Below are 13,164 nucleotides of genomic sequence, written 5' to 3'. Positions count from 1 at the left end.
ACAATACATCACCTATTTGTTAAACTTAAGGTACAACATAGTACCTATCACTGTATTTGCACATTCTACTTTACTTTTTCTTTTAAGTATATTGACACACTCTTGAAGAGGGGAATATTGTTTGTTTTACAGTGTCTACAATAACTGAAGGAACAGATCAAAGAAAGCTATTAAAGAATGCCTCTGTGGATGGCCACATTTCATTAGAGGATGCTGTTTACCTTTGGAACACCTGCCTAAGCTGGCCATCTGAATCAGAAGGAATGTGCAAGGAACTGCATGCATCTGAACATGGAAACTCCATTGTTGCTGTTTTGCCCCAGAGCCAACTGTGGTTCTGAGGAAAAACATGAACATCTTGAGAATATTCTGCTGGTGAAACTGTATCAACACCAGTCTCAAAATTATCTGTCAAAAAATGCCTGAAATATGCTTTGCTTGCAAAAGCAGTAACCATCTTGAGTTCTGTCAGAGCAACATGAACTCTGACGTGGTACTGGTGATTGACCTGAAGAAGACAGATAGCTGTACAATGTTAATTCTTTAGCTAAAGTGCGAGTGTATGTGGCCACTTAAAGAAAGCACAGAGAAAAAAGGAAGGAATGCACTCTCCTAGAGGAAGGAATGTCCCCTCCTAGAGAAAGCCAGGAGGTGGAGGATGTATTCACTTTCATTTGCTGCTGCTTTCACCATGCCAGAAGCTGTAGCTGCTTTCATTTTTAAAGACAGGACAAGAAAAGTGCATGCATTAAAAAAAAGATCATTCAGTGGAAGAAGAAAAAAATCTTTTTCCTTGAAAAGAAATACCACAAATCATGTGTTACTACTTAGAGTAAGTTACTGATATAAACTAACCTTTGAATATCTGACATATCTTGACCCACAGTCCCTCCCCCAGGAAACAGAGCATGCAACTTTTCTACTGCTAAGAAGTCACCACCACCTTGTTGACTACATAACTCCATAGTGACTGATCTCTCACAAGTAACACCCATGTGTTATAAATATCACTAGAAACTTCAGAAAACAGATCCTGTTATATTTCCATCTTCCTTAGATTCAGTAAAGGTATTTACTGTAACTCAGTGAAGATCTGTAATACCATTTTACAGAGGACACTGAGACTTTGAGAATTGCTTTTGTTCCAATTTGGCACAAAACGCTAAACATTTTGAAATCCTGCTAAAATAGAAAGAGGTGGACTGTTCTCCAGCTAATTCTGGAATAGTACAATTTATGAGAATAACCTAAGTACAACCACAGCATTCAACAGCCAATGAATGCCTCCTTTTGTGGACTTGTGAGAGGTACCACAGCTACACTATGCCAAGTCAACCACTACCTTTGCCTGTCCACAGGACTCCATGATGCAAACTGACTGCCAAAGTCCACAAAGTATATTTGCCAATCTGACAACTACCTCTGCCATTAATACAGTGGAATTGTTTTGGTTCTCTTTTGTTCTTTTGTTAAGGCAAGGCCCTCTGTGTCATCAGTACTAAAAGGGGAAGATAAGCCCAACTCAGTGTGAGAAAGCAGAGGAATGAAAGCACGTGCACTGCCTACTATGCCTACTATGCACTGCCTACTCTGTCACTGTCCAGGCTTGTCACTGAAGTAGTTTTTAAGCAAATTTCTCTTACAGGTTAGTGGAAGGAACCCTTTTTGACAAATCAGCTAGATGCCTGTAACAAGTTACTTTTCTTTCCTTCCAAACAGAACTGTTTCCAAAAAAAAAAAAAACCCTCAAGCTGTGAAACAAAGTTTCCAAAACAGCAGTACAGTATAATTTTTCATGACAAAAAAAAAAAATCAAAAAACACTAAGTTTCATCAACATCTGAAGATCCTGAATCTCTGTATTGAAACAACGCTTCCTTCTTTTGTTCTGTGATATTATCAATGCTCTTGTAAGCGTATGTTACCTATTCAGCTATGCCTTCTTTCGTAGACATACCAGTTGTATGTCACCCACAGCACTCATTTTCCATACACACATCTCATTTCATCTAATACAGCTTACTGTCAGTCCTACACGTTACTACTGGAGTGTACAAGAGGAGAAGGAGAAGTGTCTTTCAGTACTCTGAATAAGCAATGCATATGCAAAGTATCTAGAAGTATCTGAACATCTTTCAATTTGGATGAGAAAAGATTGTTATAACTAATAAGTACCCTAATAAGGAGTTACTTATTTCTTTCTAGCTGTAGAAATATAAACCCAGTGTATGGCTATCCACATATTCTCATGCGTTATGTACATCTACACATATATTCTACACTCTTGCTTCATCTGTAGAACAGGCTACACAAAATGCCATTATGGAAAATATCTGTAACAAATCTTTTCTCCAGACATGCTTCTTCCAGCTTCTTGGCACTAAGCTAGAAAACTTTATTGATATGATAAAGTTTGTATAAATAGCCAAACAGAATTCAAGTTCAACTTCTAATTTAAAAAAAGGCATGTTTAGCTCTGTGTATCACACTCAAGCATGTACTCAATCAAGTACTAAAACCATAATATCCTTTTTTGCTGAACCAACATCTTACTCAAAACTGAACATGCACAGTGTCCACTGAAAGTGATATACTGCACTTTAGTTGTAAAGCAGGCAGTTAACTTGTTAGCAACATGGGATTAACGACAATAATATTCATAGAAAACAACACTCATTAGTGTGCATTTCAGTGCATTTATCCAAAACCAAAATTTGGTCTTAAATCTTTACGGCCCTGCATTTAAGTGTAGCTTAACACTGTCCTGACATAAAACCAGTGTAATACATCATATAAAAAACAGCTTACATATTTATTGCCTAAATAAAAATCATTTAAAATTTTATAATGGGTTATAGTGAAACACACTAGATTTCAGAAGGAAAAAAACTGCCACATTCAGTCAGCCCTTAAGCTGCACCACAGTGTGTAAGCATATACTGTTTTATAACAAAAAAAAAATGAAAACTATATGCAATTTAAAAAGTGATTCATTTTCTACCAAGCTGAAGATAAATGTGTTTCATATGCATGATTGTGCTAATGGAAAGCTATTATCCAATATTCAGTATACTTACAGATTTGTTGTCCAGTCTGAAAGATCTCCGCTGTCCGTAATAAGGTGATTTCTATCCAATAGCCCAGGGGGGCTACTGGACAACACAGGAGTAGGAGACTGGGAAGAAAGAGAATCCATGCTGCCAGTTGGAGTGTCTTCTTTTGGAGAGCTGTGACTGTCAGCTAGAAAAAAACAAAACAAAACAAAACAAAACAAAACAAAACAAAACACATCATGAATCAAAATTATACTAAAAAGAGCCAAAGAAACTGCTTCGGTCACTGCGTCCTGAAATACATACAAGGAAAAATCTTAGGATCCTATTTTCACAGAGTATTTTGGAGGACACACAATTCACCAGCACCTCTCCCAAGTTACCATAGCACCATTTCCCCCATCATTATCACGACACTATCTTCTCAAAACAATGTATTCCCAGTCTCCTTTATAACAAGTATTTTCTGTAGATGAAATGATTGGGTGGGGGGAGGGAGGTAGGAGGGAGGGATGTGGTTGCTTTTTAGACAAATGAATCATATCAGATAAAATAATTTCGTTTTATAATCTGCAGATTTGTAGATCTCCCTAAAAACATAGTCTCTAAATACAAAACACATTTGAGTAAATGACTGCTCTCAAGAACCACACGTAAAATCTTATAAAATATGGAACAACAAAATGTAGAAAGGACCAAATAAGCAGATCTCTAACAGCAGGCCATTAACTAACACGTGATACCTTCGAATGTTACTTTCGTTACTCCTTTTTAGGGCGGTCACTTTTAAGAGAGCTCATACTTTGGTCTACTATTTGTTTATACAGGTTATTTTTACAACATCGCTCAAGAGACGACATTCAGAAATGACTGCTTAGGAAAAAGTTAGAAGAACATCACTCCTATCTCACAAACAGTAAGGAAAAGCTGCAGTACTCACTGGAGACCATGCTGATACATCTAGCCACGCTTTTCACTGAAAAGCTAACATCCACCAGCACCTTCCCTTTTTACTCTTTTAATTAAACATCAATTGAACATTTTATAAGTTCTAGAGGAGTCTTAGGAAATTAGGACAATTGCAAACATTACATTGTCCAGCACAGCCGAGCCCACGATTTCAAACAGGGCCTGTAGCTGTTTTCAGAATATTAATACTTAACAGTAACAAGGGTCATTTCCAGCCATCCTTTACATGGCTGCCTTCATCCTTTCCTTCCCTCCTCTGCTTTCTGCTCCCACTCAAACATGTGACATAGCCCTGATAAATAATATCACACATGTTCTTTCAGAATTAATTCTATACTAGTGATCTCATAACCACGGAAAAAAGTTCTGCTTCTTCAGGATCAGAACAATTGGAGAAAAAATGAACAACCAAAGCCTAACATGCCACTACAGTTGCTGGATCAAAAGCTGTTAAAGTACTGAACCAGTCTGAAAATCTGTATGTAAGCAGCACTATACAAGACTTAGTTCTATGTAATATTACTCTAATTCTAAATGTTCTCTACACAGAGAACAACTAAGTTCAATTCAAATCCCTCAAGCTGAGCAGCACTATTGCAATCATAGAATCATAGAATCACAGAAAGGTTTGGGTTGGAAGTGACGACTCAGATCATCTAGTTCAAACCTCCTGCTATAGGCAGGGACACCTGTGTCTAGACCAGGTTGCTCTATGCCCGATCCAGCCTGGCCAGGAAGGGAAGCAAAAGCTTCAGTGTGTGCAGTGATCTTGAGCACAGCCCTTGGGGTGCCATCATTTCACATTTCTGTCCATTCCTTCAGTTCCTCTTCAGGAGATGGAGGGTGCTGTACACCTTCCCTGTCTCTTCTTGCCCTCTGGCCTGCTACCTGCCACGGCACACTGTTTCACCAGGGGCAATGATTATTTTTTTTCTTGAATAAATTAAAGAAAAGGCAATGAGAATTAAATGTGAACAATGCGAGGCTACTTTCCCTGGATAAAATCACCTTCACAGTTTCATTACTGCTTCAACCAGTCTGATCCTTTCTGTCTAAAACACAGAAAGTTAGCAAGTGCTCAGCTGCTTCCCCAGCCACCTCATCTGCACCCGCTCTCTGAGAAGAACTTCCCTAGACAGTCAAATGAGATGCGACTAAAAACATTCATATGATAAAAGTGATTATCTAAAATTTGTCCTTAAAGTAGCTGCTAATTCAAGGCTCTAAATTAGCCTGCTGTAACAAAGTACAATATGAGGAGGAGAAGTTAACCTCACAGATGAGTCACTCCTGCTCTCCTGCCCCATCCCTCTGTAAGCAAGTCTGTGTGCAGCATGATGTGACATGAGAGCTGCAGGACTCAAAGATAAAAAGTAATCTATTACATCTCATTTGCAGACGTGCGTGACACAGTGATAAACAGCTGAGAGATTAGACACTAATACTGCAGCTTTACATTATTAAAAAACCAAATTCCTTTAAACTAAACAGATCTAAGACCCTTTACCTGATCAAAATTGATTTTCAAAATATTACTATTAATGCACATCAGATTATAAAACTACACGCGCCATATTATACAGCCATGTTTACCTACACTATCCACTTCACTAAAACACGAGTGCTACCCTATTCTGCACTGTGTATGAGCAGGTCATCATCCCCTACAGAAAAGGGAGGTTTCTCTGTTGAATCATTTCTTAGAGCACGCAGAGAAACAAGAAATACTACATGCTTCAATCCCTGCCCACAGTAGTCTCTACATTAAAAAACTGAAACATGCAAGCAATCGCATTTGACCTAACCATAAATAAAACTGAATGTTACATCTTTCTTCAAACTTCTTCCTTTCTTTACTTTCCTAAGTCAGCATTTTGGCATGGTCAACACTGCATTGCATTCTCGAGAGTAAGAACTTAGTTTGAAGAAACAAAAAAAGGAAAGGTACTTAAACAGAAACGTACTTTCTAAATTCAGTGGGATTAAGCAAACAACTTCTAAAAACATGTTAAATGATATTTTAAATTACAAAAGCAGATAACTCTGCTTTTTACATCAGGAAAGTAAAACACTAACTTTATTCATTTAAAAGCTAGTTCGTGTAACTGCAAAAACTAACAATCATCCAGTATACTTTAATGATTAAAACCAATATATGCACAAACATTAAGTCTTCACAACATCACTGCTTTGATTTCAATAGTACAAAGATGGGCATGAAGCACAGTGTCCCACTCTGATCTGTGCTGCTGCTGCTTCACCTCCAGCACTGTGTGCAGTTTTGGGCACCACAATATAAAGAGGACATAAAACTATTAAGTGTCGAGAGTTGGTTTACAGAGATGGTGCATGGTCTAGATGGCAAGATGTATGAGGAGCAGTTGAAGCTCCTCAGTTCATTCAGCCTAGAGCACAGGCTGAGAGAAGGACTACTGGCAGCTGCAGTTCCTCACAGGGAGCACAAAGGCAGCGCTGAGCTCTGGAGCTCTGCTCTCCATGACAGCGACAGGGCCCGAGGGAACAGACTCACCAATTAATGCATGTACTTTCAATTTGTTGGGCTTTAATTTCTGGGCATGACCCATGTTACACATGACACGATTATTAGTTTCATTCACATCAGACTTTTGTTCTTTATGAAGAAGAAACAATCATTTTTTAAGTTTAACTAAACTTCTTACTAAATGGGATTTTGCAGTTTGACGATCGAGCACCTGCTTTATGAACCTATTCCAACAATCCAGAGTTCTTTCTAAACACTGTACACCACATCAGAATTCCATGTTTTCTTCTCACCCCACAAGTCCCACAATGAGCATCAAATTCCATCACTTATCCATCTCCTGTTCATATGTGTGAGGTCTGCATTTTTTTGCCACAGGATGCTATTAGTAGTTTATAATGAGTTGATTGCCAATTATGAGTAAGAGACTCAGGAGAGTCTCTTTTTTCGCTTCAGAATTTTCCATTCTGTAGCTGCGGATTACATCTTCCTTCTAAGATCTGCAGATTTATTTCCTCAGTGCAATCAACCTTATTTTGTCTGCACAAGGGCAGTGTAGCACATGGCAACAATTCCAAAGTAGCCACCATTGTCATTATTGTAACTACGTGTAAATGTAGTATCAAGGATCTGTATTTACCATTCTAAATATTGCTAGTATGTTTGCATTCTCTCTGTGTCTTTGAACTTCTTCGGCATGTTACAAGATGTTTGAAACCACATGACCTTTGAGGTCTCCTCCAACCTAAGCCATTCCATGTTTTAAAAGCTCACACTGCCAAACCATACAACCCAATTACTAGACATTTTATTGATTTATTTATTTTTAGGACAAGTTAGATGGTTTAGCAATATTCAAAGTATCTGCTTTGCAACAGGCCTATTTGCGAAGATTTCTGCTTGACCCTTCTGATTGTAAATTCCACACTGATTTTCTTAGTTTTATTTAACAGTTCTTCAAAACTTATAATGTACATTGGTATTTCCTCTTTTCTTTTTTCTCTACTCTTTTATTGTATGCTGCTCTGTGGAGACATTAAAGATCCTAATTAGCTGGAGATTTAAAAATATCTTTAAAGTCTTGCCATAGCTGTTTTGTCTAGTGCGTGTTAAAATACATGGCTGGAATTGAATCAGGTCTATGGTTTTACTTTATTTCCGAATTCATGGGCTTCCTAATATTAACAGTCTAATATTTTTCACTGTTTCTCTCCTCTGAATCTTCTTTATCTCCAACTTTGTTCTACAAGGAGCAGCACTGTCAGATTTCCAGTTTCTATTAAAAGATTGACTGCCACATCAGACTGACAGGTCCTTTCGAAAAGAAGAACTTGAAATTTCCCATTTTTCTTTCCTAACACTTGAATTCTATTGAGTTCTTACATCACAAAAAAGTGAAGACAGGTTTTTTTTTAAAGCTTATTTACACTGTTCTTTGAACACATTTTGGTGTGTTTATCATCTCTTCTCCCTAGAAATTTCAATTCCCTCTCTATTCTCTCCTGTTAGACCTTTATTTTCAGGTACCAGAGTGCCAGACCAGATGAAGGACATGAGGATTCTCAGTATAAAATCAATAACCTGTGTGATATACAAAATTTTTGTCAATACTCCAGACATGAACTCTTCATATTCCATACACTTGTGGGAAGCTTCTGACTTCCTTCAGCCTTGAGCTTGGCCATCCCCAGAGTTCCCACACAACTGCACTGAGAAGCTCTCATTGTATGCAAATAGATATAGGATCCTACTGCATTCTTGACAGTTATTCACAACCTGTATGGGAGCTTCTGAATCACAGCCTGAACCTCTGATTGACCACCTCAGGCAGGCAATGAGTCAGCTCTGAGAGCACAGGTAAAGGCAACTCACCTGTGATGCTGACAGGGGTGGAGCCTGGCTGCACCTCTCCTAGACCCATTTAAGAGCTGACTACCAGTAGGAAAGGTTCTTTTCTGAATATTGCTTCTTTTTGAGTCTTTCTAGTGAGCCCAAGACAAAGGTAAGCTGCCTAGTCATTCCTTTTTTGGTGTGGTAACTTGTTTAGCCTAACTTTCCTGTATATTTCTTAATTATGATATCTGTATATTCATTGATTATACACAATCCCATCACATTTTGCATACCATGCAAATTTTTTTGGCCACTCATATTCTTTTAAACTGTTGTCTAAATTATCTTACTGTTTTACTGTTCTAATCACAACCCTTATCAAGCTTTAGAGCTTTCACTGCACCTCTGCAGCATATACCTGTGATTTTGACTGCTCTTAATTAAAGGTGTTATGATGTGGAAAACGAAATAGTTTTATGTTGGTCCTCACCATTAACTGTTTGTGTTTAACTGGTGCTACTCGCCACTTGAGTTTCTAACCCAAATAGCCTTTTTTAACTTACTATGTTTCACTCTTTCTCATGATGAAAAATCTGCATCAGATAAGAAAATTCTTATACGGACTAAGACCTTATTCAGCTTCTTTACAATAGATACATAACAACTTTTCTTTTGACTGGATAAGGCTCAGTTAATACAGGCTTTCAGACCCTCCATATCAAAAATGTGAACTCATCTTCCCCCTAACTCAATGTGACATACCTCCCAGTTGCTTTCTTTTGACTTATTCCATCTGGCTAGTCTAAGAATATATTTTTTGTTGGCATCTAAAGTTAAGGGTAACTGAAATACTTTGGCAGTGTCAAAAATCAGATCTTATTTTGTTCCAAGAATTCTAAATAAGAAAAAGCATGTAATAAAAACTAAAAAAATAAAAATAAAAAAAAAATCAACTAACACTACTAGTTACTTGTTTGAATGACAGTTTTCTTCTAATCTTAGCCTAAGTAAACTGAAGAATTACTTACTTTACTATTAAAAGAAAGACTAATCTTTAACATTAACATGACAACCAGTGTCTATAGCTTAAGAGCAGCCAGAGAAAGAAAGCGGTTTATGAAACTAAATGTTTCTGAAATAGTAGAGGAATTTACCACAGTTAAACACAGTTTAACTGTTAAAACAGTTTCTGTTAAGATACATAGAGAGTGAGCTGAACAGTTCTGTTAAGAACAGTGTATGCTGTAAATGTTTATCAGATGCACAAATTGTGACATGACTTATTCTACTTTGCTAAAGTCACATAGATCTAATCATAGACAAGAGGAAATGGGAAGAATTGACAGAAGTAAATTACAGATGCTGCAAAGTCCCTATTACTGCCTTCAGCTCTGATATTTTCTGCATCATGAGACAGGGAAGCAGCAGCTGCATTGCTGTGCAGCCACCCATTCTTCCCATGAGCATCACAGCTGCATCCAGCTAAGTGATAACAGGCACTAACCATAAACAGCTGACTTTCCACAATAATACAGTAGCTTTGCTCTTTCATTCATTTGAGGATATGTATTCTGTTTTCATTTCATAGGAATCTCATATTAGGGATAGAATAAGTACTTCCTATCAAGTAAGAATTTTGTTCTATGTGTTAGAGCTTCAACATAACAGAAAAGAGGTATGAAGAAATTCAGATTAGTTGCTTTACAAATAGTGCAAACCCGAAGTGATTCCCTAATATAAAATAACAGTCACATACAGAAAGTCAAAAGCAGCTGATCAGCATTACATTACACATACAGAGTTACATTTGCACTCTACAACCTCCTGAAGGGAGGTTGTGATGAAGAGGGATTTGGCCTCTTCTCCCAGGCAACGAGCAGGACACGGGCACTGGCCGCAAGTTGTATCTGAGGAGGTTTAGATTAGACATAAGGAAGAACTATTTCTCTCAGAGAGTGGTCAGGCTCTGGAATGGCCTGCCCAGAGAGGTCGTGGAGTCGCTGTCCCTGGCAGTGTTCAAGAGGCGTCTGGATGATGTGCTGTGTGATATGGTTTAGTGCTAGTGGTGGTAATGGTGATAAGGAGATGGTTGGACTAGATGATCTTCTAGGTCATTTCCAACCTTGTGATTCTACGATTCTATGATTATGATGTAAGTAGCTGTCTTCAGAATGTGCTCTGAGAATTCCTTCAGTATGTATGTTACTATCAGAAAGATTTCAGTTAGGTTATAGTATCAACAGAACTCATAACAAATTACTTGGTACTAGCAACCAGAACATTCACATCGGAATCATAACAGAAATCAAAAGGGATTTCATACTGAAGCAGTGTGCCTAAAGCTAAAAGTATGCGATTAACCTACCTTATCAGCAAAACCCATACAAAATGTGCCATTAGTTCATGCTAACCAAGCATTTGCATCTTGCTGTGCAGTAACATGAGTATCCTTACTCTAGAAAGCCAGAAGTAACTCTACTGGAAAAAACTCTTCGTGATACTGATAAGAGGACTTTGCAGTCAAAGTACTAACAAAGCTACATTTGCAAAAAAAACCTCTCTCTAGATGCAGAGTTGCGATACTTTGCTCATCGCTCTCAACACAAATTATTCTGTGTTAATCATGCCAAGCACCCAGCCAACTTAGACATGATTTAAGTTCTTCCCATTTTTTTAATTAAGTGATCTATTTCTGAGTAAAGTAAGAAGTTGTGCATTTTTGCAGAACATATCACTTAAACAGATCAACAGGATCACTGGATCACAGGATCAACAGTTAATCACTCGCCTTCAGACATTAGAAACTGCTATTTAAACATACATTAAATGTTAAAAGTTAAAATCAAATGAAAATGTGCTAATAATGACCTATTATTTGGTTAAAATACCAAAGCAAACACTAAAACTAAAATAGAGAATTGCTGAGTTTTTTCTGATTCATGAGAGTTTCAGATGTCAGACTCCTTAAAACACTCAGGAAAATAGATGTATTTCACCACTAAAAACTATTCATTGTCCTCACTGTATAGCAAATACTACACATTGCAGTACTGCCCCAGTATGCAGTTGCAATATAAGAAAAATGTCATGAGCTCCTACGGAAGTTTAGACATCAGCAGACTTATACACTCTAGAATTGACATAGCTTTCATTGAGAAAACAGGACACAATCGGCATATCCAGCAGTTTCATGCTTTCATGCAGTAAGAACGAGATCTCTGTGCAAGCTGTTTTTCCTCTCAGACAAAATAATTAAGACAATCATTAAAGTTGAATACTTTTTTTCCCTAAAGACCAACTTTGATACATCTTTCAACTGTGTGTGTGTACAAGCACATGCATCTTAGGTACAAATTGAATTTCCCACAGAAGGATTGTTTTTTCCCTACTCCATCATGATTCAGAAATGTTAGAACAAGGAGGAAGCTGCACTAGACAGAATTTGCCTCCAGACAGGCTGATGCAAGTGAAGAATTACAGCCAGAAAGTGGGTGTTTGAGTTGGGTCTAGTGAAGAGAGAGAAATGTACTCATCTGCAAGTTTCTTATGGATCAGGGAATTTTGGGGCCATTCCTTTGCCCTATTCCTTTCTGCTATTATCTTATTTATATAAATACAAGGTTCAACTGTAAACAGGTATACTTCTAGACACACACTGAACTTGTAATAGCAAGCGGTTATTTCAATAAAGATGAATTTCATTTCAGCTCATCTCCCGAAATTCTTGAGAAGCGTTGCTTACGGTTACTACTTTACTCCAAGAAAACCCTGAAGAATTGCAGGTAAGCCTTTTGTTGAACAAGCTAAAACTATATTAAGTATTTGAAGTTATTCCTCAAGCTGTAGTGAAAACATTGAACACATAATCATGTATACAAGGCTAGGGGTGCTAATTTGTATCAAATAATGCAAATTCAAAACACAACAGCAATCAGACACAAGTATGCGGAGGGGCTCCTCTTTTGATTTGGTTATACTGTGATTACAAGAGCAATAATAAACTCAAAGATTACTCACTTTTTACTAGAGCTTGCTTGGCAGGAAACCACACAGGACCTCTAGCTCTACTAAGCTGGCCAAATGCCACAGATTAATTTCATGCTTGTAAAACACAGTCATGAGCTGCAACTACTTCCTGTAAACTCAGGTAAAACATAAACTAAGTGGATTGTTCTAAAGCTTTCATGGTATCATCAAATGTCTTGACTTTACTCAAGTTCAGGCAACATACACCTATGGCCCAGATCTATTTCAAAGGCTATCAACAGAACATCTGTAGTGTAACCAATGACAATGAGAGCTTTGAACAAAAGCAGATCAAAAAAGGTTGCCTAATATCGTAACTAATACTGAAAGTTCTTTCATGCAGCAGTATGTCTTAAAAGGCATCACAAAATCTAAAGTTCATGAAAATACTCTTCCATTGTTACTTTTCTTTCTCTTCTCTGTCTTTGCAATTCAGCCACTGACTAGCTGGAAGATGTCACTATAAAGATATGTCTGCTACCAAAAGGCAATGTTTTCAAAAACAGTAGATCTAACCAGATCCAAATGAGGCAAGCATTTAGATCAACCTTTTCTTTCATGCCTGGATTCTTCCGCCATTGCTCATGCCTCTGATTCTGTTAGCATTAGTTAAATGCAAATGTAATACTTTTTTGCGCATTTGGAGAGGCTGCACTGTAGAAGGGACAGGGTGGAGAGGGACCAAGGAAGCTGTGCAGCGCAGAGGTAACAGCAAACACCGGTAATAGCTGAAACAGAAGTGAACGTATTCATCATCAGTGAATTTTTATCCATTACAGCA

The 13,164-nt window shown here is 37.7% G+C and overlaps 1 protein-coding gene across 1 annotated transcript in view; it reads right to left on the bottom strand.

Annotated features, from left to right (window-relative positions):
- ARHGAP10 (Rho GTPase activating protein 10) overlaps window positions 1-13,164 on the bottom strand; it is a gene marked incomplete at both ends in the record, with an annotated part of 132,848 nt that overhangs the window by 16,654 nt on the left and 103,030 nt on the right. Inside the window, one exon of the mRNA XM_079535115.1 lies at window positions 3,077-3,239. Coding sequence (XP_079391241.1) covers window positions 3,077-3,239 — 163 coding nt within the window. The remainder of the gene's footprint in view (window positions 1-3,076; window positions 3,240-13,164) is intronic.

Source organism: Tetrao urogallus (assembly GCF_951394365.1).
Source record: "Tetrao urogallus genome assembly, chromosome: 4".
Lineage (NCBI taxonomy): Eukaryota > Metazoa > Chordata > Aves > Galliformes > Phasianidae > Tetrao > Tetrao urogallus.
The sequence above is the reverse complement of the archived record's forward strand: the minus strand, read 5'-3'. Positions and strand labels throughout refer to the sequence as shown.